General features: G+C 42.7%; 1 protein-coding gene across 2 annotated transcripts in view; it reads right to left on the minus strand.

The window, feature by feature from the left end:
- Nucleotides 1–4,234: 4,234 nt before the first annotated feature.
- CPM (carboxypeptidase M) overlaps nucleotides 4,235–24,474 on the minus strand; it is a 79,476-nt gene continuing 59,236 nt past the window's right edge. The window contains exons 5-9 of one of the 2 annotated variants that reach the window (XM_036456649.2): nucleotides 23,116–23,300; nucleotides 21,896–22,066; nucleotides 17,930–18,082; nucleotides 9,747–9,895; nucleotides 4,235–8,181 (exon numbers count right to left, since the gene is read on the minus strand). In XM_036456649.2, the coding sequence (XP_036312542.1) occupies nucleotides 7,939–8,181; nucleotides 9,747–9,895; nucleotides 17,930–18,082; nucleotides 21,896–22,066; nucleotides 23,116–23,300 (901 nt within the window). In that variant the 3' untranslated portion in view covers nucleotides 4,235–7,938. Of the gene's footprint in view, nucleotides 8,182–9,746; nucleotides 9,896–17,929; nucleotides 18,083–21,895; nucleotides 22,073–23,115; nucleotides 23,301–24,474 lie in introns of both variants that reach the window. The other variant, XM_045588234.1, reaches the window with a different exon arrangement.

Genomic DNA, 24,474 nt, shown 5'->3' on the forward strand with positions numbered 1-24,474 from the left:
GTGAGACCATGTAAGCTCACTCACTGGCTCTTTGAAAGGAACAGCTGAGTCTTCAGCAGCCTCTGTCTCAGCTACAATCCCCGCTTGTTTTTATAGCCTGTAGTTGTGGGGACTTCTCTTCCCAGCTCTGGCGCCCTGTGCTGGGGATCTGGTATTCGGCTGGGACCCCTGCTTCTCACAGGTGGCCTCTGCAGAGACGGTCTCCCTCCTGATTAAAAATATAGCACATCTGGATGTTAGGCCAGTCCATTCTGCACCTCTACTCCTGCCACCAGTTTATCATGCTTTCTTTTTTACTTCTCTAGTTGTAGGACTTCCATCCAGCCAGCTTTCAGGTGGTTCTGAATGATGGTTGTTCTGTATTTTTGTTGTAATTCTGATGTAGCTGTGGGAGTCTGCAAGTCCAGGCATTTACCTATGCCACCATCTTGGTTTTTCTTGTCCTGTTTTGATTCGGGAAAGCTTTCCTTAAAAAACAAACATCCCTCTGAAATAAAAAACTTTTCATCTTCTATCACAACCATTTTTTAGTGGCACGAGAAGACCAAGTCTTTTTAATTACGCATGCTTTAAATCAGGGTGGAAGCACCACATTGGGTTCTCTAAAGACATTCAGAGGTAGATCTAACTATGGGCAGTCTACTCCAGGAGAGAGATTGCTGAGCTAGACAAGAGAAGAAATGATGAGCCCCAGCAGGTATGGCTCAGTGGATAGAGTGTCAGTCTGTGAACTGAAGGGTCCTGGGTTTGATTCCAGTCAAGGACATATGCCCAGGTTGCAGGCTCAATCCCCAGTTGCAAGAGGCAGCTGATCAAATGATTCTCTCTCATCATTGATATTTCTATCCCCCTCTCGCTCTCCTTCCTCTCTGAAATCAAACATATATTTAAAAATAAACAAAAATAAGAAATTATGAGAATTCTGTTCCCAGGTAAAGCAAGTTTCACATTTCAGTCCTGAAATCCTTCATAGTTTATCTTCAGAGTTTCATGAGACACTTACTATGCATAAAAATACTATGCTTTAGCATTGACAGATCTTAAATCAATTAGAAAATTTACTAACTTTGACCTAAGTTAATCTCTAGTATAAATCTTTAGTGAATATGTAAGAAGGTGTAGTGATTGTGTAAACTGGTGCTTCTAAAATTTGGGGTTCCATTCTTTAAATCAGTTGCTTTTCATTATGAAACTAGTAAATAGAAGTTTTTAAAAAATGGACTAATCACTTGTTTATACTTAATTTTCTTTTACCTTTTCCTCTATGTTTAATATTTTAAAATTTAGTTGATTGAAAAATTGTACCTTGTTTTTACATGAAGAAAAATTTAAACTAGACCAACAACGAACACCAGACACAAGAATAAACTCAAAATGGATGAAAGACAAATGTAAGTCATGAAACCATAAAAATCCTAGAAAAAATTAAGCAGCAAAATATCAGACATCTCTTGTAGCAATATGTTTGCTGAAAAATCTTGTAGGGCAAGAGAAACTAAGGAGGAAATAAACAAATGGCACTACATCAAAATAAAAAGCTTCTGCACAGCAAAAGAAACCTCAACAAAATGAAAAGGGAACCCACTCCATGGGAGAACATATTTGCCAATAATACATCTGATAAAGGGTTAATTTCCACAGTTTATAAGGAACTCATACAATTTAACAAAAGGAGGACAATCCAATTAAAAAATGGGCAAAGGACCTAACAAATGCTTCTCCAATGTGAACATACAGATGGCCAAGAGACATGAAAAAATGCTCTCAAAGTCAGCAATCATCAGAGAGATGCAAATTAAAACAAGGTATCCTGTCATACCTGTCAGAATGGCTACCATCAACAAATCAACAAATAACAAGTGCTGGCGAGGATGTGGAGAAAAGAAAACCCTAGTTCACTGCTGATGGTAATGCAAACTGCTGTAGCCACTATAGAAAACACTAGTTTCCTCAAAAAAATTAAAAATGGGACTCCCATTTGACGCAGCGATCCTGCTTCTAGGCATATATCCTAAGAAACCCGAAACACCAATCAGAAAGAATATATGGTGTGTGTGTGTGTGTGTGTGTGTGTGTGTGTGTGTGGAGAATGAGGGGGGCTAAGGACACATATGTAATAACCTTAATAAAGAAAAAAAAACCTTCTTGTAGAAAGTTGAGATGATGTACTATGATGATTTCCCACGGCCAACCTAAAGTTTTAGAGGTATGTTTTTTCTATAAGTACAAAACTCAATTTTCAACATTTAAATAGCTGTTTATTTGTACATAAACAAGTTTTTAAAACAAAAAGAAAAAGAAATGCACCCCTATGTTCATAGTAGGGCAATTTGCAATAGCTAGGATCTGGAAATAGCCCAAGTGCTCAACAGTAGTTGAGTGGATAAAAAAGCTGTGGTACATTTACACCATGGAATACTATACAGCAGTAAAAAAGAGGGATTTCTTACCCTTTGAGATAGCATGGAGGGACGTGGAGATTATTATGCTAAGTGGACTAAGCCAAGAGAAATATAAGTATCACATGATCTCACTCTGATGTGGAATCTAATGAACAAAATAAAGTGGTGAACAAAGTAGATCCAGAGACATAAAAGCATGGAGCAGATTGATGAGTCTGAGGCAGTGGTCAGAAAACAGAGCCAAATATCAACAGTACAACAATTGAAATTTCTTTTGAGAGCCAAATTTTTTTAAATTTAAACTTCTTCTAACACCAAAATAGACTCACCTAGAGCATGGTATTTTGTGGAAGAGCCACATAAGGGGCCAGAGAGCCACATGTAGCTCTCAAGCCACAGTTCGCTGACCATAAGTCTGAGGGAAGGTAGGGGTGGGGAGGGAGAGAGTAACCAAAGAATTTATATGCTTATATACCTAGCCCATGAACACAGACATTAGTGCAGTGAAAGCCTGGAGGTGCCGGTGGGGTGGAGGGAAAATAGGACATCTGTAACACTTTCAACAATAAAAATAAAAGCATGATGATCTTGGAACATTTTGAAAAAGATTGTGCCTTGTTTTTTTGGGTGGAGTTGGGATAGAAAGTAATGGATGTTCTGAGTTGCAAATTTAAATTTTGAAGTTTATCTAAAATATACCAGGAAATTTCTGCCAATGAATTCTCTTTTGGAAATAGGAAAACTGTTCCCAGTTTTTCCACTCTAAATGGAAAGAGTTCACTTTTAGAAATTGGTACCTGTAAATTAGCTATTTCCTAATGGCCTTTTCTCATTTAAACTTAACTTTTTTTTTTTAGCATGTTTCCGAGGGCAGACATACTCAAGCCCAATTTCTCTGTGACTAGAGTTTTGACAGGATTACATGGACATAGGGTAAGGGCTATTTTCCAATTCTTGTATCAGGCAAGTTATAAGTACACTCTGAGTTTCAAAAGTACTTTGTTATTTAGGACACTTATTTACTTAGATAGCAATTAGGACTAAAGACTTCTCTCTATATCAGCATTTCCCAAAGTGTGTTTGAAAATCTAGGAAAGTTAGTTCCTGGCTAAATTATTTATGAATGGTTCCAAGGTATGTTTGGGAAATCCTATTTCTTTGTTGCATCATTTTTCAGACCCTTTAACTACATTAATGTGCATTGTGAATTTTCCAAGTTTTTTGTTTGTTTCGTTTTGACCAGAAAGCACTTTTCATTATCTACCCAGGGTACAAATTAATTTGGAATATAACATTAGGATGAGTATCCTATATAATAAAAGCCTAATATGCAAATTAATTGAATGGCGGAATGACCAGTCACATGAGGTGCATTGACCACCAGGGGGCAGACAATGCAGGAGCTGCCCTCAGGCCACAAGGCAAGTGCCAGCAGGGCCCCTGTTCTCCCCCTGATTCTCCCCAGAGGGAGGCAACTGGTGGGTGGAGGTGGGCAGGGCTGGTGAATGGGTGGTGACAGGCTGGCCAAAGCTGGTGCCAGTGGGGACCCCATGATCACCCCACTGGTCACCCCCACAGATCAGTCCTAATCGCCGGCCAGGGACCCTACCCGTGCACAAATTTCATGCACTGGGCCTCTAGTATATCATAAAATTATAAGAGAACTACCTGGGCTTTGAAGAGTTGCCTCATAAAGGGTCATTAAGTCTGGCCTTTACCAGGCTTTATTCAGTGGTAATCGGTTCTCTAGTATGTGGACTTTATTACACTTGTGTAAGTAATGGTTTTCAAGGTAATGCAATGGAAAAAAACAGCATCATATCATTTACATGATGAATATTAATTTATTGAGAATAAGATACACTTTAGGTTTATTGAGTTCAGAGGTAGTCATGGCCAATACCCAATAAAAGTTTACATTCTTAATTTGTACACTTAAGGTTCTTAACTAGAAAGATACTGAGAAAACTGCAAAAATCGTCGAGAAACCATCTATAAAAAGCCGTGGAATAGTTAATATGCTAAAGCATGACACAAGTTTGTAAGTAATACCATTCAATACCTGCTTGTTGGTGATACAAAGTGTATAATGAAGTTGGACTTTCCCCAAACTTCTGTTTTAGGTGTTAACTTTTTTTTGTTTTTCTTTAACCAGTTTCTCCCTCTCTCCCAATCTAAAATCATGAGGAAGATAAAAGGGATTTGTCATAAAATAGACATTAACTGTATTTTCACTGTGTACAATAAGAATCAAACTTTTCCGAGAGCAACTTATCCTGTTGCCATGAGACAATATGCTAGGCTCATCTTTCTGGATTTCCAAGGGAAATATATTTCCAATCAAATGCCAGATACCTTCACTTTCTGCAGGTAGAACATGCACATTTGCTTTTGGAACATCAAGTACATGCAACAACGCAAGTCTGAATGTGGCAAATGAGGCACCAAAATTAACACTGACACCTGCAGGGATTTAGCCACATTTCTTTAAAGATTTGCTCATGTTTACATAATTCGAGCACGTACATCAGAAAAACTGTTGCTTCATGCAAGTTTCCTTAAGTGTAATTAAACGATCATGCTAGCTAACCAATGTCTCATTTTTTTCCCCCCAGATCAATTCTGTTTGTATCTGAGGCAAAAGATTTGGTCCTGGATAAGTTACACGGCCTTTAAAATATTGACCACTTGGGTGTTAGTTATCCTTCCTTCATCTGGGCGAGCACTAAGAACAGCACCAGTGTGGCTGCCACACTCCCTTCTGACAGCCACAGAATCAGGCAAGCAGAGCCTTCGTTTTACAGGTAAAAAAACTGTATCCGGGTTGGGCTTGAACCCAGGGCTCCTACCTATCATTTTACTGCCACATGCTATCTTTTCTTCTAGCTTGGAAACCTGTACCATATTGGTTTCTCTATAAAAGGAGTTATATCTGGACTTAGAACCTGAGGAACGTTCTGCAGGGAGATGTGGTGATCTGGTTGGAATTCCATAGTGTTTCTCCTCTTGGACACTTCACAGGATTAGCGGAGGGTGTAGCTCTGCTTACCAAACTCTTGCTACAAACCGTAGGGCATTGCTGAAAATACGTACCCCAAACCTGCTCAGAATTAAGTCCAGGTTTGGTGTGGATTTGGTTTGGAGATTATTTTAATTGTTTTGCTCATCTCTAAATAATTTTGATTCTGATAAAATTTCTGATTTAAAAAAAACATTTCCTTAACGTTATGGCTCATGGACCCAATTCAGATTTTGGTTCTCATGTTTCTTAAAAAATCGCTACCATGATTTTATTAGTCAATGTCACTCCAATACATTTAATTTAAAAATTAACAGTAAAAGAGTAAAAAATAATATTAAAAAGGAAAAAAAAAATCGCTGTCTTGGGAAAGGAAAAGTTAGAACTCAGAATGCCCGATTGAAAGATTCTTTAGGGCTTAATGACAAATGAAGCCAAATTTCATATACTTTTATATGTAATATACCAAATTATTTTCTATATTAACATAAACTTTCACATATAATAAGTTATTTAAATGAAAATGATCAAGATATTTAGCTTATTGCCAGATTTTAAAGAAGTGATTAAGAGATTATAAATGTTATTTATATTAAACATGTATGATTTTGTATAGATAGAATAAGCTTGGCACAAGAATAGGTCCTAAATGCCCATGTATCTCCCATTCATGTATGGTTCTCAAGCATTCAACATGTACCAAGCCAAGTATAGTTTCATTTTTTGTTTGATACTTCTCCTTATATAATGTTTTAAGTTAGGTTAACTGTCATTATGGTAAAGAATAATTACTTCATATTCAGTACTAATGATAAAAATTTTGTTTTCCAATAAAACAAAAGTAGCCTTAGAGTTAATAGGTAACATAATACCTTTACTATGAAGCTTAGGATAAATGCAAAGTCCAGTAAAAGCACCGTATTGGAATTTATTTCTTGTTACACATATGAAAACACTCTCCTGTCAGCGTTACTGGGAACCAGAAATTGCCAAAGCATGAGATGTAGTTTAACTCAAAGCCCTATACAATTTCTGGGAGACACTGGGAGTAGCAGATTGCTGGATTTGTTCATTCATTCAATTTCTAATATGTTCTCTGAGGATATAAAAACGCCCTTTTCAAACAAATTAGCCCATTGGTCCCAAAGAGCTCACGCTAACAGAGAAAACTCAGACCTGGCAGTAGAAGACTATAATACAGTGTTATAAATCCAATAGTAGAAGTAACCTGTTTTATTTGGGGAGAGGAAGGCCCCCAGATTGACTGGGAGGAGGCGAAATGGAAAGGAACGGAATGATGGTCAGCAAAGGCTTCTTGGAGGAGTCGATGCCTGAACTGAGTTGTAAAGAGGGAGGAGAAAGAAAATGTGGGTCAGAAGGGCATTCCAGACACAGGGACTCAACAGGACATTAGGTGTCAGTAGGTTGTTGATTTTTGTTTTAAAGAGACTCCCTTCCCCAGTGCTGTGTGGAGGATGGATCTGAAGAGGAGGAAGCTGGGAGCAAGGGACGGACGGTCCAGCTGTTGCAGTGGTGCAGGTGAGCTGTGACAGCCAGAGCTTGGCAGTGTTAGTAGTCCTGGAGGGAGGGTAGAATTGATATTTATAGTCTTTAGTGATTGAGGGGATATATGGGGTAACAGAGGAGGAAGAAGTATCAAGGACGACTCCCAGGTTTGGTGGGACCAGGAATTGAGACAGGATACAGGAGGAAGAGCAGCTCTAGGGAGAGTTCCATTTTCGCATGAGTTTGAGGTACCTCTGGGTCACATCCAGGTGGATAGATATCCAGGGGGCAGTTGGATGTGAGTCTGAAGCTCAGGCAACAGGCTAGAATCATAAACTTGGGGTTATCAGCACAACAGAGGACTGCTGGCATCCAGGTGCTGAACGGCAGGGACACTTAAAAAGACCCATTATTTTGGGACTCTGTAGGCACCACCTTGTCATACTATTAGGACCATATTTTCTTGGGACACTGAGACGTGGTTGCCTATTTTCTCTCCTATTTCCTTAGAACATTTGCAAAGCTAAGTATGCCCAGTCTTGTTATCATTTTTCCCTGCCCTGAGAACTAACAATATATGGCACTATCTCTTCATATATAGCACTCATAGCAAGGTCTTGTATATGATAGGTGATCAATAAATGTCCATGTTCATCACTTACATTCATCTGTCCGTACACAGATTTATCTTTTTTTTTTTTTTTTTTTCCCTTGCAGGAACTTCATTTTTGCTCCTCAAGTTTAACTTCTTACCAATTTCTAAGATGCGTTTAAAATTAAGTGTAAGTGGGCAGTGCTTGATAGTTGGGTGTCTTCTTTTCATCATCAAAGCTAAATAATTCCTTTCGTTATCACCACACATTTCTCGTTACAGGATTTAACCATTTGTCTTCTTAGGGAAGGATGGTGGAGTTTGTCCAGTTGTCTCACAGAGGGAGTTAGATTTGCAGTAACCTGGCATGAGTAATCCCTGATTCCAGGTGGTGATGGGGTTGAGTTCCACATTTTGCTTCACTTGAACAATATGTGAAAAAGAGTCACTAAAAATAAGAACAGACTAGGCTTTGTTGCAGCTGAGTGGTTTGGCAAAATACTGTATAGAGGAATCATAGGACATGAAGGATTTGATAGTAGGCTAGAATCCAAGTGCCCTCTGAGTGGAAATACAATATCCTTTTTAAGAGCACTGAAGTCCTGGGATTTTTTTGGGATAATCACCTTTGTGAGGTATGGCTCTTGTCCAGGGACTGTAACCTGAGAAGAAACAAACAATCATCTGAATGACTTCAGATGTTTTGTGGTGCAAACACTAATATCCACCACCAAAATGCAGCCTTTAGGAAACGCGTGGAACAGCCTGCCAGGCCTCCTAGGCTAGTAACCACTTCAGTTCTGCTCATTGAAAGCGTTACCCAATGTCTGCTGATATGGACAATAGTTGTTAACGCTGTTGCCAAGAATTACAAAGAGAAGTAAATAGGGCCTTTATTTAGAGGTGTAAGTCAGGAGGAGGAAGCAGTAGACTGATCCTGCCCATCATTTTCATGGAGATTAAAGGTAAAGAGCTGTTTCTCTTATTCCAAGTCTGTACTTAATATCCTGATTGGGTATCAAGATCCCTTATAAGTAGGACTATTTTCTTAATTTATTCCATTTCCTTGCAACTGATCCAAGTGTACAAGTTTACTGCTTCCTTATAAAGCTTTGTTTTTACTTAAGACACAATCTGGACAACTAAATCAGATACCTATTCATTTAGTTCATTTACATATTAGCTTACCTGGGCTCAAACCAGTCCATGCTTCCTACCAGGGAGAAATGACTCAGTAACATGCATCTTAAAATTAAAACCTGTAATTTTACTTGCATTGGTTGGAAAACTTATTTGCTTTTAGAAGGACTGCAGAATATGTCTATGGCTTAGTATAGTGCTAAATTTTGTGCATCAAATTTTACTTATAATGAATCTTAAGGAAATTGTGTCCAATTTTTTTTTTTCTTCCAAAATATATTTTGTTGATTTTTTTTTTTTTTTTTTAAACAGAGGAACAGAGAGGGAAAGAGAGCTAGAAACATCTATGAGAGAGAAACATTGATCAGTTCCCTCCTGCACACCTCTTACAGGGGATGTGCGTGCAACAAAGTTATGTGCCCTAGACCAGAATTGAACCCAGGACCCTTCAGTCCGCAAGCCGATGCTCCATCTACTAAGCCAAACCGGTCAGGACCAAATTTTTTTTTTTTAAAGTATTTTCATTGATTTCAGAGAGGAAGGAAGAGAGAGAGACATCAATGATGAGAGAGAATTATTGATTGGCTGCTTCCTGCAAACCCCCTTCTGGGGATGGAGCCCACAGCCCAGGCATGTGCCCTGATGGGGAATCAACTGACTTCCTGGTCCATAGGTTGACACTTAACCACTGAGCAACACTGGCCAGGCCAAATCTATTTTTTAATAGCAGAAATTATGTTTCATGAAATGGGCATTAAAATGGTATTTCATAAAGCTTGCAAGTACTCTAGCTACATTGTTTATTATTAATAATGGTTTTTTTCTTTTTTATAATAAAAAGTATAACAAAAAATAGGGTTTAGCCTTTATTAAAAATATTAACTGCCAGAAAAAAACCAAGATTTTTTTTATTTGTTCCGATCATGCTCACCTCTCTCAGTTCCTGCCACAGGCAAGTCTGATGTCTTTTCCTTTGTCCTGATGTACTACTTTGGACTTGCCAGGCATATTTTATATTCCTCTTAGGTGAGTAAGTATTGTGAATTTTGTAGTATTTTAATACCAATACCTAGAACTGTGTACTTACATTTAACGTATATGACCCAGGCAAGAGAAGGAGGTAATACTCTCCAAATTTGTTGGTTTTATAGGGACAGACATGTTTTCTGTCTTGGACTTCTACGATTACATTGGGTAATGGATTTCCCTTTTGATCAAAAACTTGACCCTTTATACCTGTGAGACAAAACGAGAATTAAATGTTAACACCATGTATGATGGCATATGAAAAAAATTTCTTCTAATTACTTAAATAAAATATGCCCAATATTTATGAGCTGTTTTGAGTTAATGTTTGAGGAAAAAAACTTTTTAAAAAATTGAGATATAATTGACATATAACATATTAGTTTCAGGTATGCAACATAATGATTTGATATATGTATATACTGTGAAATGATGACAATATGTTTAGTGAACATAGTTACAATTTTTTTTTCTTATGATGAGAACTTTTACTCTCTTAGCAAATTTCAAATTACAATACAGTATTTTTAATTATATTTACCACACTGTGCATTACATCTGCAGGACTTAACTTATTTTTGAACTGGAAGTTTGTACCTTTTGACAACACGTTTCTCACACCTCGCCCTGCCTTTGGCAACTATCAAGGTGTTCTTGGAATCTTTCTCTGTCTGACTTATTTCACTTAGCATTATACCTTCAAGGTCATGTTGCAAGATTTCATCCTTTTTCTATGACTGGATACTATTCCAATGTAATACCACATTTTCTTTATTCGCCCATTGATAGACACTTAGGTTGCTTCTATGTCTTGCCTATTGTAAGTAATGCTGTAGTGAACATGGGGGTGTAGAGACCTTTTCAAGTTAGTGTTTCCCCCTTGAAGTAGAATTGCTGGATCATACAATAGTTCTATTTTAACTTCTTTTTCTTGTTGTTTAATGTATTATAAATAGTAGTACATATGTCTCTCTTTTTTTCCCACTGACCTCCCCCATTCAGTCACCCCTACACTCGGCTCTTGCCCTTGTCCCCCTGCCTCCAGTGTCTTGGGTCTGTTGGTTGTGCTTATATGCATGCATACAAGTCCTTCGGTTGATTTTTTACCCCCCTTCTCCCAACCCTCCCCTTCCTTCCTGTTGTAGTTTGACAGTCTGTTTGCTGCTTCTTTGTCTCTGTCTATTTTTGTTCAACAGTTTGTAATGTTGTTTATTTTCCATAAGTGAGTGAGATCATGTGGTATTTATCTTTCACTGGCTGGCTTATTTCACTTAGCATAATGCTTTCCAGATCCATCCATGCTGTTGCAAATGTTAAGAATTCCTTCTTTTTTACAGCAGCATAGTATTCAATTGTGACTGTTTCCCAAAGTGTGGTACGTGTACCCCCAGGGGTAAGGGAAGAGTTTGGTGGGGGTACGCATTGCACCAGAGTTTGGTGGGGATATGCACTGCACCGTGCTTAGCTGCACCTAATTCTACGTTCTCATGAGTACGAGGGGTACTCAGCGTTACAAAAATTATAGAAGGGGTACACATATGTCAAAAGTTTGGGAAACACTGCTAGATGTACCACAGTTTTCTAATTCATTCATCTGCTGATGGGCATTTAGGCTGTTTCCAAATCTTAGTTATTGTAAATTGTGCTGCTGTGAACATAGGGGTGCATATATCCTTTCTGATTGGTGTTCCTGTTTTCTTGGGATATATTCCTGGAAATGGTATTACTGGGTCAAATGGCAGTTACATTTTAATTTTTTGAGGAAACACCATACTGTTTTCCACAGTGGCTGCAACAGTCTGCATTCCCACTAGCAATGCACGAGGGTTCCTTTTTCTCTGCATCCTCTCCAGCACTTGTCATTTGTTGATTTATTTACAGCTATTCTGACACCTGTGAGATGGTACCGTATTGTCATTTTGGTTTGCATCTCTCGGATGATTAGTGACTTTGAGCATGTTTTCGTGTGTCTCTTGGCTTTCTTAATGTCCTCTTTTGAAAAGTGTCTATTTAGGTCCTTTGCCTATTTTTTGATTGGATTGTTTACCTTCCTTTTGTTAAGTTGTATTAATTCCTCGTAAATGTTGGAGATTAAACCGTTATTGGAGATAACTTGGCAAATATGTTCTCCATGCTATACTACAAAGCCACTGTTCTCAAAACTGCCTGGTACTGGTACAAGAACAGACATACAGACCAGTGGAACAGAACAGAGAACTCAGATATCAACCCAAACCATTATACTCAATTAATATTTGACAAAGGAGGCAAGAGCATACAATGAAGACAAGACAGTCTCTTCAATAAATGGTGCTGGGAAAACTGGACAGATACTTAAAAAAAAAGAAAAGAAAAGAAATTAGACCACCAACTTATACCATATACAAAAATAAACTCAAAATGGATAAAGGACTTAAATGTAAGATGGGAAACCATAAAAATCTTAGAAGCCATAGGCAACAAAATAGCAGACATTTGTCGTAGCAATATCTTTGCTGATACAGCTCCTAGGGCAATGGAAACTAAAGAAAAAATAAACAAATGCGACTACATCAAAATAAAAAGCTTCTGCCCAGCAAAAGAAACCATCAACAAAACTATTTTAACTTTTTTGAAGAACCCCCATGCTGTTTTTACACAGAGTCTGTACCACAAACGGTGTAAAAGTGTTCCTTTTTCTCTACATCCTTGCCAACACTTGTTCTTTCTTGTCTTTTTGGTAATAGCCATTCTAACAGGTGTGAGGCAATACACTTCATTGTGGTTTTGATTTGCTTTTCTCTGATGATTATTGATGTTGTGCACCTTTTCATGTACCTGTTAGCTATTATTCTTCTTTGGGGAAAAAATCTCTATCCAGATCCTCTGCCATTATTTTAGTCACTTTTTTTTTTTTTTTTTTTTTTTGGCGGGGGGGTGGGGGAGGTTTGAAGGGGTGTGTGGAGATACTGGCAAATAGGAGAGAGGTGGAATGATGGTACCTGCCGGTCTCCATCTGTGGAGAACATTTCAGTAGGCACCTAGATGTGGGTAAATTAGAGGCCTGCCCCTCGGGTTGAAGCTCTAGGACAAGCAAACAGGCTTCTTTCAAAGAAAGACTGGGCATTTCTCAGCTGGCTGTCTTTGCGGGGGATAGCCAGATGAGTCTTGCGAGCCCTCTAAGAACTGTTTCTTCGTGTTCTATATCTTTGTGGGTTTCATTGATGCAAGACCCACATCTTTCGAAGTTAGATGTTTTGGGGGCTCATCTCTCAAGTGCAGTTCTTAAAAGATGGGGTGCTAGATGTAGGGTTCAAACCCTTCACATCTCAGGGAACAGAGTTGTGAGTTCCTTCCTGATTGAGGGTGCTGTACTTGGAATAAGATTTATGGTGAGATCGTGTCTTAGCCTCTCCAACAGTTTCAATGTTGTGTGTGTGTTTTTCCCCCCTCATTCATTCAATATGTAGGAGTCTGTCAGGTAGTTTTTGAGTTTCTTTCAGAGGAATGTTTCATATGTGGCTGTAGATTTGGTATCTGTGGGAAGAGGTGAATTCAGGATCCCTCCTACATCACCATCTTGATCCAGAACTTGGTAAACTTATGTTTAATGTAATTAAAATACAATCAAGCTACCAATCTGATTTATAGGTTAAGTATGTTATATCAAAATCAGAAAGCATAAAATCCTAAATCCATTCCTGTCATTTTCAGTCACCAAACTGCACTGTGACTTTGCCACAGGTAGACTCCATAAAATCCTAAACAAAATGCAATAATACCAATGCATCACTTTACAACAGGGTAATTATCTATTCAGGGATTCAACAGTGTTGTCTGTCTCGCAGTCATGCAAATGACGTGGGTAACAAAATTATAATCACAGGGTTCATGGAATCAATTGATGGAGTCTTATCATTACTAATAACTGAATATTTATTGATCAGTTAGTATATTTCAGGTTCTATGCTATGTGTTTAATGTGCTTTTTTCATTGAATCCTCACATCAACTGTATGAGGTAGGCAATGTTATTACTACCACAGCTTTATACAGTGAGGAAACTGGTATGGATTACTCAATAACCTTCTCCAACACACACAACCAGCTACATGGCACAGCCTAGCTGTGAGTTCATGCTAGTCTCCAGGGCCCACACTGAACCAACACCAGACCCATTTTCTCAAAATTTCAGAACTATGGTTAGTTAATAAAAGGCTATTTACATTTCAAACTCTTCTCACTTCACATTCCAGACCTAGAGACAGTTCTTCAAGCTAGGGAAGGTTGGGGTATTTAAGTGTCACTGTTGCTGAACAAACACAGGCCATGCTTAAATATGCAGTTTCTATTGGAGGGAAACCCCATACATCAGCCAAATGAAAGCTGTCCTCCTACCTTACATGCCTGTACAATATTCTGTCCAGGCACCATCATACCTTTCATTTAGAGGGGAGTAATTGTTTTACCAGAAGACAATTTATTTTTATATGTTGAAATTGAAATATTGGAAAAAGACCAGTAGCTCCAAGAGATGCAGAGAGAGCCAGTACTATTACATCAGGGGAATAAAAAAGTAAAATTTTGAAAAAAGCTCAGATAATAAACAAAGGAGAATAAGACCTGAGATTTAACTTTTGTGGGCCCACCTGAAAACGAGGTAGAGAAATGTAAAGCTCTCATTCCCTTGGAAATGTATCAGCTTCGTGAATGAAAAGCCCTTTTCTGGCAAGAACTGGAATTCTGCATCTGGAAAGCAGAGTCCACGCTGGGTGGCACTCGGAGACAGCGTGTCCACTCCCTGTTCCCACCGAATGACCACCGATGCCACCTATTCGGATGACAGATCGACAGATATCGATCTGTGACCCATCGGCTTCTGGAGCTCAGCATGAGCCAGATGCTCTTTAGGACAGATTGCTTAGGTTTCTGGGTGCAGTGGGCCATCCCCCAAGCCTCAAGGTTCAGATCTGCTTTGAGGAGAGAGGACAGCAGCGGGCAACATTGTGTCCTGCTCATCTCTGCTTCTCCCCAGAGCGGGGACAGGCACTCCAGGCCCCTAGAATCAGACTTGCCCTCTTTTGCTACCTTGGCCTTAAGGTCTGCCATCCCCATTAAAATACTAACGGCATTCTTCTCAACTAGAACCGATCCTAAAATGTATATGGGGTCACGGAAGACCCTGAATAGACAAAGAAGCCTTGAGGAAAAAAGTGGGAGGGATCTCGCTTCCTGATTTCAAATTGTACCTAGAAGGTATCATGTCAAATTAACATGGGATAACGGATATATAGGTCAATGGGGTAGGCAGAGAGCCCAGCAGGTGACCGAAGCTGCCGTGTGGACAAGTGGCTTGCTCAAGGTATTGCATGGGCAGATTACAAAACAGCGTGGGAGCCAAAACCGGTTTGGCTCAGTGGATAGAGTGTCAGCCTGCGAGCTGAAAGGTCCCTGGTTCTATGCTGATCAAGGGCATGTACCTTGGTTGAGGGCAAATCCCCAGTAGGGGGTGTGCAAGAGGCAGCTGATGGATGATTCTCTCATCAGTGTTTCTAACTCTCTATCCTTCTCTCTTCCTCTCTGTAAAAAAATCAATAAAATATATTAAAACAAACAAACAAACAAACAAACAAACAAAAAACACAGTGTGGGCCTTCCTGTTTTCTAGGCCAGGCCCCTCCATTACAGGGAGACAGGCCAGAGACTTCTGGCGGGTCAAAATCTGAGGCTTCTGCCGAAGCCGGTTTGGCTCAGTGGTAGAGCGGCTTGCGGACTGAAAGGTCCCAGGTTAGATTCTGGTCAAGGGCATGTACCTTGGTTGCGGGCACATGCCCGGTGGGGGTGTGCAAGAGGCAGCTGGTCGATGTTTCTCTCTCATCGATGTTTCTAGCTCTCTACCCCTCTCCCTTCTGCTCTGTAAAAAAATCAATAAAATAAAAAAACAAAAAATCTGAGGCATCTTACTCAGCAAGTGGCGAAACTGTACCAGTAATGTGACTGACAAATATCAACAATTTCCTTAAACCAGAACAATCCCAAGGAGGAGGTGTTTGCCTCCATCACCCACAAACAAAGATGTTCTTTGCTGCCTATTGGGCATCAGTATAAAGAGAACCTTTCTTCCTCTCTATCAAGTAACAATAACCACACTGTATCAGTGTTTTGAAATAGGGTTTCATGTTATGCTAGAAAACAAACAAGCACCTCTGTATTAAACCACAAGGGGGCAGGGTTGATGTGCTGATGAATATATGTGCATATCTGGTTATAGAGCCAGCCAGACAGACACAGCTTCTTTATAAGACCTGGTGTCAATGGACTTGTTCCCCTTCCAAATTGATAATGGCAATAGCTATGCTATAGTTTGTACGCTACTGAACAGCTTACAAAGCTCCTGCACTGGCAACATTATGCCAGCACGACAAGCTGCATCAGGGCCTGCCTTAATTCAGTGCTTGGGGAGTAACCTTGACAAGTAGATTGAAATTCCGAAAAATAGGGGTGCAGTTCCATGGGGCCATTGCATGTCCGTTACCCTCCACTGCTGATGCTGATGAGGAGGAATTTTAGAAAAGAATAGGCAGAGTACATACGAAAGGATCAATATAGTCCTAAATACAATAGAAAGGTTAAACAGGGTGTGTGTCTCATGAGGAAATGTTGTGGATAAATAATAGGATATTAAGCTAGAGTAGACCCCAAACAAATTTTGATGACAATTAGAAAGGAGAAAGACACAATAATAAGCTTAATAAATGTTATGCCCTGGCCAGTGTGGCTTAGTGGTAGAGCGTGGGTCTGTGCAACAAAGGATCTCAGGTTTGATTCCTGCTCAGGGCACACACTCGGGTTGCAGGTTCGTTCCCTGGTCCCGGTTGGGGGTGTATATGGGAGGCAACCAATCTATGTGTCTCGCTCACATCAATGCTTCTCTCTCTCTCTCTTTGTCTCTCTCTGTCTCTCCCCATCTCCCTACCTCCCTTCCAACCTCTAAAAATCAAATGGAGGAAATATCCTCTTGTGAGCATTAACAACAAACAAATAAGCAAATGTTATTAATATGCTAGTGAAAAAGATGAAATTCTGTAGCATCTGCCACAGGGAATCAACCTACCCTATATATGTCTCAGCCAGTTAAGCACAGTCCTGGGAATTCACCAGTAATCCCCGTGTACTCACGTTGGGGCAGGGGCATGGGAATGGGAAAATAGGTATGCAAGGTGGAGGGCCACCCATGCTTTGGATAAGCGGTCAAGGAAAGCTCTTAATTCTCCTTGTCGTCAGTCCTGTGCTTCTGTGCTGCATTGCGTTCCCCCCTTGGTAGCAGGTGGGAAGCATCTACAGAGCCACAGGAGGGATGCAGTTATGCAGCAGGCACACCCTGCAAACCTCTTCAGCACAGACAGACTCCCCAATGTGGCTGGATGTGGCAGCATAACTTTTGTGTCAGTTCTTGATGTTTCTTCCCCCAAGCCATTCTGGATGGAGAAAAATAACTTCAATTCTGGCAACAAAGAGCCTTCCACATCCCGCCCAGAGAGACGCAGACTATCAAATGAGCGTGAACTGTGAGTGACTCCATCACCACCGCCCGCAGTGTCGGCATTCCCCGGGAGATGCTAACCGTTCAGGACCCACTGAGTCACACCCTGGGGTGGGACCCTGGGAGGGGACCGAAAAGCCTGTGTTTTAACAGCCCCCCAAAACCCCAGGGAGTCGACTGCTCACGTTTGAGAACCACCACTCTTCCCACAGTTGGTCTGTCCATCCATGATAAAGGCAGAGAGCTGTCAAAACACGGGCTGGGAGGATTCCCAGTGCCAGGCCATTTGGCAGAGGGAAGGATGGGTGGGAAGGGTGAGAGTCAGTGGTGCCCCGTTGGCATGTCCACTGTTCTGTGAGTCTGGGACATGGCCTGGCGGATGACAAGCAAACTTGGCTCTTTCCTAACTGGGTGATGATGGAACAACCCGTTTTCCTGATCTTCTGCCAGCTCTCCAGGTCACTCAGCCTGTGCAGTTAGAAGTGCTTGGTATCACGTGCCCACATGAAAGCAGCACACACCGTGCTTTCTCTCAGACGGACCTGCGGGCACGGCCTTTCTCACGGGCTGCAGATGCTCCCGCAGAGAATTCTCAACCGCTAGTCCTGTGCGGAAGCGGGGCTGGACTGAGAAGACACAAACAGGCACTCGCACTTTCCCAGCCCGGAGGTTCTGCTTGATGTCATGTGCTGTAACGGGAATGAATCAGGAAATCGTACAAACCTAGGTGCACCTGTTTTATGTATTCAATCAGCGAGGCTTTGTTGGAATCCCAGAACAATGGAAGCTTCTCCTCGCGAGGGTATTTGCAGCATGACAGCTCCAACGTAATTTCAAAGCACTGGGCCCAGATGTAGTTATAGTCCTGCATTCCACCTAAAGCACAAGCACAGTCAATATTTTTAAGGTCTACAATGGGAGTGGAGCCGAGCGTCCCAGCCCCTGAGGACCAGTGAATCAGACAGCTGCACAGAAAGTATGTGTAAACAGGAAAAGGTGAAGTGGGCATAGTAGCACACAAAATCAGGGCTTGGCAACTCATTACCCAGGCATGACCGGGCAACCCTAAATCTTCCCATATGGGTGACTAGATCACAGCTGACTGAAGTTCAACTGTGTCTGACATTAAGTGAGGGGCAGGGGAACGTTCCAGTTTGTGATCATACATTACAAAAAGGATGTTTCGAATTACCTTTCTTTCCTAAATTACATTTTAAACAGATGTACACTACGGTGACACTTCTTTAAAAATATTCCTACAGCCCTAGCTGGTTTGGCTCAGTGGATAGAGCATCAGCCAGCGGACTGAAGGGCCTCTGGTTCGAGTCTGGTCAAGAGCACACTGCTCAGGTTTCGGGCCAAAAGGGGGTGCAGTGGAGAGCTGATCAATAATTCTCTCTCATCATTGATGTTATTATCTCCCTCTCCCTTCCTCTCTGAAATCAATAAAAATATTAAAAAAATTTTTTTAGATATATTTTATTTATTTTTTTACAGAGAGGAAGAGAGAGGGTTAGATGTTAGAAACATCGATGGGAGAGAAACATCGATCAGCTGCCTCCTGCACAACCCCCACTGGGGACGTCCCGCAACCAAGGTACATGCCCTTGACCGGAATTGAACCTGGGACCCTTCAGTCCGCAGGCCGACGCTCTATCCACTGAGCCAAACCGGTTTCGGCTTAAAAAATTTTTTTTAAAGCTAAGTAGTACACTAATTTGGAGGAATAATCATGGTTAACATTTAATGAGTGTTCACTATTGCTGGGTACTGTCTAAAGAGCTTTGTATTGACTCATTTAAGCCTCACAGCAATTATTATCCCTGCCAGAGGCACGATGCAAATTCGTACAAGAGTAGGCTTTCCTTCTCCTGGCTGTTGGCATCGGCTTTCCTCTGGCATCCAGGACCCGAGCTTCCCTCGCAGCCCCAGCTTTGTCCACAAGGATGTCCCGTCTAATTAGCATATCACGCTTTTATTATGATAGATTTTACAGATGAGGAAACTTAATCAGAGATGGTAACATGCCCAGGGATTCTGGCAGAGGTGACAGAGCCGCGCGCTCTCAGCCAGGACATCGCGCTGTTTCTGGAAAGGAAGAGGGTGCTGTGCTGACCGAGTCAAGAGGCCCAGGCCCTCCTGTGCTGGGGTTGCTGGAATCCACACTTTCCAGTTCTTCTCCCTGCAGAGCCTGTTTTCAACGGGTTAGAATCATATTTCATCTTCTTTGAGATGCAAAACTTTTCACATTTTAAGATCTCTGAATTAGGATGTGTCTAAAATTTGATAGCTAAAAAAACATCATTGTGTCATTAGTTTGGCTGGAAGCATTTTTTTTTTTCTTTCTTTCTCGGTAGTATATTCTATTTTACAATCAATGGCATTTTTGATTTGATGAAATAAAATATAGTAATTCTGAAGGAAGTAGTTTCTGCCAGATTCTAATTTGTTATACTTGATATCTACCCAAAAAAATACATATTCTCGCCGAAACCGGTTTGGCTCACTAGTAGAGCGTCGGTCTGCGGACTGAAAGGTCCCAGGTTCGATTCCGGTCAAGGGCATGTACATTGGTTGCGGGCACATCCCTGGTGGGGGGTGTGCAGGAGGAAGCTGGTCGATGTTTCTCTCTCGTCGACGTTTCTAGCTCTCTATCTCTCTCCCTTCCTTTCTGTAAAAAACATATTCTCAACTCCATCAGGGTATTTGGGAGGTACTAAAGTAGAAAAAAATTTCATGCTAAAACAATGGCCAGAATAAATCAAAATATTATTTAAATGTTAAATAGTATCTATGTAGGTCCAGATTCCAGCCAGGAAGAGTTTCTCTGTTCTATTTTTTAAAATAGAGTTTTGTGTTTCTCTGACCTCATTTTCACCATGAAATGGAAGAGGGGGAAAGTGGACAGAGAATCAAAACCAGCGCTTGGCAGATGGCTATGTCTCAGGCAGATAGACCTTTAATGGGAAAACAGGTGTGCAAAGCATGCGGGACCGAGAAGGCCCAGTGTGGAGAGTGTGTGCACCTCTGGACAGGGCCCGTCAGGCCCGGCTGACAGATAGCCAGGCCGAGCCAGAACGCTTTGATCCAAGCGCCTTCAAGTAGCTGGCTCTGCCTGCCTTTTCCTCTCTGAAGGATACACAGCTGACACACAGGCACACTTGGGAACATTCCTGGCAGCAAGGTTGGGTTCCGAGCTAATTTCCCACACATCTGGATCTGCCTGGAAACGTGCAGTGTATCTGAGGCACCGCTCTGCCACTGGGCAGGAAGGGCCCTCCCTGTGATGAGCAGGGACTAAGCAGGAGCCCCGAGCTGGAGGCGGGGGGGGGGGGGGGGGGGGGGAGGCTGTAGGACAGGACAGAGAAGTCTGGGACGTCATGGTGTCTAGCTGGCCCTGCTGCCTCGCACTCGTGGTCTATGCTTATCTGTATTTCCTGGAAAGCTGGAGCAAGCCACCCAGACACCGCAGTGGCAGCATACGCAGGACTTCCTCACGGCCTCTGCTCCCAGAGGGACACTGGGGAGTGGCCCGTGTGAAGAAGTGTAGCCTGAAGCTCGCAGCCGGGAGGGTCAGGCCAGCCAGCCTCGAAGGGGCACTCTCCCCTGATGCCGTGGAAACCGGTTCCAGCACCGTTTTCCCTCCCACCCTTCCATCCTCAGTCCCTTCCGTTATCTCTCAGTTCCCTGACAACCCTTATACCAGGGCTTCTGCTTACATTGCTCCTTCTGATAAGAGCATCCCCCCTCCCATGTTCCCTGCCTGGCAGTCCCCTACCTTCCCTCCCTCACTGGCCATCCTGTTCCAAGGTTGGAAAACTGGAGCCACCCCCCGCCACCACCCCCCTCTCCCCCACTGTATCCAGTCTGAAGAGTATTTTGTTTAGCTTGCAAAGTGGCTTTAACACCACGAGCCCTCATGTACGAATCCAGCTTGCTCTATCCACTGGAAGATCTGGCAGCACTGGGACTCGCTGTGGCCTGACAACTGTTACACCTGGATCTCAGCAGCAGCTGTCCCCATCAGACGAGACGTAAGCATTCCTTTTCTCCGAGGTCTTTACCGCGTCCTATTGTGTTTTGTCTTTTCACCCCAGTACACTGTACTTTTCCTCATTTCCATTTCTATTTTCATTAGACTGCCATGGCAATGCTTTAATTGCATGTTGCTCTTCCCTATCAAACTGGGGGGGTGTGGGGGGGGGGAGAGAAGAGCTGTGACCTGTTCATCTTTCTTGGCACCATTCCTGACTCATCATAGAAAAAGCGGAACAAGCCGAAACCAGTTTGGCTCAGTGGATAGAGCATCAGCCTGCGGACTGAAGGGTCCCAGGTTCGATTCCCGTCAAGGGCATGTACATTGGTTGTGGGCACATCCCCAGTGGGAAGTGTTCAGGAGGCAGCTGATCGATGTTTCTCATCAATGTTTCTAACTTTCTATCCCTCTCCCTCTCTGTAAAAAAAAAAATCAATAAAATATATATATTAAAAAAAAAAAAAAAGCGGAATAAGCATTGGAGTGGATGAGGGCAGCCTTGGCAGTGAGGAACATGTCTGAGCACCTCTCAAACGACCATTCCCGCCACCGCTCTAGTGATGGACGGGACCGCACGGTGCCTGACACACCTGACAGCCAGCTGGTAGCCCTGGGCAGGCAGGAGGAGCTGGCAGAAATGGAGAGAGACTCACCTTTGAGTGGATACCACTCATATCCATTTACAATTCCGTTCCGAAAGTTCATTTTGTTTTTACAGTGATCTCCTTTCTTCATGTTGACATTTTTGGAGGCGTAGGAATTTGCAAGGTATTGAAAGACATCATCATCAGGGGTTACGCTCCGGGAGTGTACTTTCCCCGTTGCTGTACGTGAAAGACAAACCAAGACCGCTGCGTTGACATTAGAGTAAGAGGCAGCACACAGTGCCATAGGAGCAGGAACCACCACCAGCGCATCCCACCCAAAGGCTCTCGTTGCTTAGAGAGAAATCCTCTACCCACTTCCGTGAATGCTCCCTCCCCTCCCTTCCTAGTGTGTAATGAGCACACACCAGGTGACATCACACAAAATAAACCCTCTATAAATCCAAATCCCTCCTCAATCAGCTGAACAGTTAAATGTCCTCTTAGTCACTCTTGCTAATTTCTGGAGGTCAGTCAAGTTTCCTCGGGTGCCGTAGGGGTAAAATGAAACCACTGTCATGTTTTAGGTCCTGGGTATACCTCATCCTTCAGAGTTTTAAGAGGAGTCAGCAATTATTACTCATACTAGAGGCCTGGTGAACAGAATCATGCACCAGTGGGGTCCCTCGGCCTGGCCTGCAGGGATCTGGCTAAAACCAGCTCTCGGACATCCCCTGAGGGGTCCCAGATTGCAAGAGGGTGCAGACCAGGCCAAGGGACCCCATCAGTGGTCAGGTCTAGGCAGGGCCTGTGGGAGTGCTCCAGGGCGTGTCCAGCCCATCTTGTCCAGTCCGGATGGGTCAGACCCAATCAGCAAGCTAACTTACTGGTCGAAGTGTCTCCCCCCTGGTGGTTAGTGCATATCATGACAATGGGTAGAATGAATGGTCAGACACTTAGCATATTGGGCTTTTATTCTATCAAAGAAAGGTAAGTTGCTCTGGTTTTATTTTCCCTTCGCTATGCTGCCTTTTGTGAGGTCGTCGAAATCCCAATTTTACGGTTTCACTGGCGAATGTCAAGCAGTCCTGCTGTTGCTTGTCCGTTCAGCCATACTGCCCACCTACTGTTTACACGTTGTAGGAAGGATGGGCTCAGGGTTGAGAAAATGAGGCTCTTTCTCCCCCTGCCGGAGCAGTTATATGGGGAGAGAGCTTATCCCCATTCAGAGGCAGAGTTCACAGTTTCACCCCGGGCTCAGGCAGCCAGGGCCAGCCCAGTTTGCTTACCTGAAACGCCGTTATCGAATGGGTAACTGGCCACCAGGGCACCGCCGTGGAGGTTTGCTGAGAGGACAAACGTCTCCGTTTTCAGCCACTCCATGACTGCCACAGTTTCAGGCTGCCTCGATTCATTATTAAATTCAAAACCATCGGGGAAATTTCTGTTCAGGTCGTAGAAGTTATTATTTTCCCTTTAAAAGAAAGAATTTTGGGGGGTTTACTGATGGCATGTGCGGGAGAGGATTCGCGTAAACGTTTTATTGGGCTCCAGGGGATTTTCCCAGTGAGTGCAGGGGCGGTGGGCGGTTGCCATGGCACCACCAGTGAGCCACACCCGGCACTCACACACTACGCAGCCCCCTCTCCTGGGACTTGCTCTCACCAGCAGGACCAGTAGCTACTGGGATGTAAGCAGAGGTTTGAGTGTTTCCATTGGGGGCTGTTGCTCTTTCCACCCCGTTGGGAATCCCGAGATCCCACTAGAGCACGTGTGTCAAACACAAGGCCCGCGGGCCAAATCCGTCCCGCCAGGCCTTGCAATGTGGCCCGCACCGCGCTGTCATCACTGCACTCCGCTGCGTTTCCATCACAATGACAGTTTATGACTGTTCAGTAAACCATTCGGCCCGCGATTTAGGCTGGATTTTAGATTTTGGCCCCTTCTCTGATTGAGTTCGACACCCCTACAGGCGTGAGGAACCCAGGTGACCATCGAAGTGAGACTCCAGACGTGTGGTCCCACGTTAGTGGTCTCAGCCAGACCCCAGCGGAGGCCCACACCACGGCCAGGGGTTCAGCCACCCTCCTCTCCGCTGTGCTGCCCAAATCCCTAACATACAGAACTGAGAGTCAGTAAAAAAGAGCTTGCTTTAAGTCCCAATATGTTGGTTTGTTACAAAGTATTTGATAACAGAAACCTCTGGGAAATGCTACTTGGGAAGGGGACTGGCCATGTGCAAATATGCTAGAAAACCTCGAAGGGGGTCACATGGCGAGATTCTACTTATTTTGGGTAGAAGCAACCAAACTTTTAGTTGCACGAATATAAACGTACATCAGCCAAAACCGGTTTGGCTCAGTGGATAGAGCGTTGGCCTGCGGACTGAAAGGTCCCGGGTTCGATTCTGGTCAAGGGCATGTACCTTGGTTGCGGGCACATCTCCAGTAGGGGGTGTGCAAGAGGCAGCTGATGGATGATTCTCTCTCATCGATGTTTCTAACTCCCTATCTCTCTCCCTTCCTTTCTGTAAAAAATCAATAAAATATATATTTTAAAAAAATAAATGTACATCAGACATTTGAGAAATTTCAAACTGCCCGAGTTGAAACCAAATTGTTTAAGTCAGAAACACTACTTTCCACCCT

Source organism: Pipistrellus kuhlii, unplaced genomic scaffold (genome assembly GCF_014108245.1).
Source record: "Pipistrellus kuhlii isolate mPipKuh1 unplaced genomic scaffold, mPipKuh1.p scaffold_m20_p_3, whole genome shotgun sequence".
Taxonomy (NCBI): Eukaryota; Metazoa; Chordata; class Mammalia; order Chiroptera; family Vespertilionidae; genus Pipistrellus; species Pipistrellus kuhlii.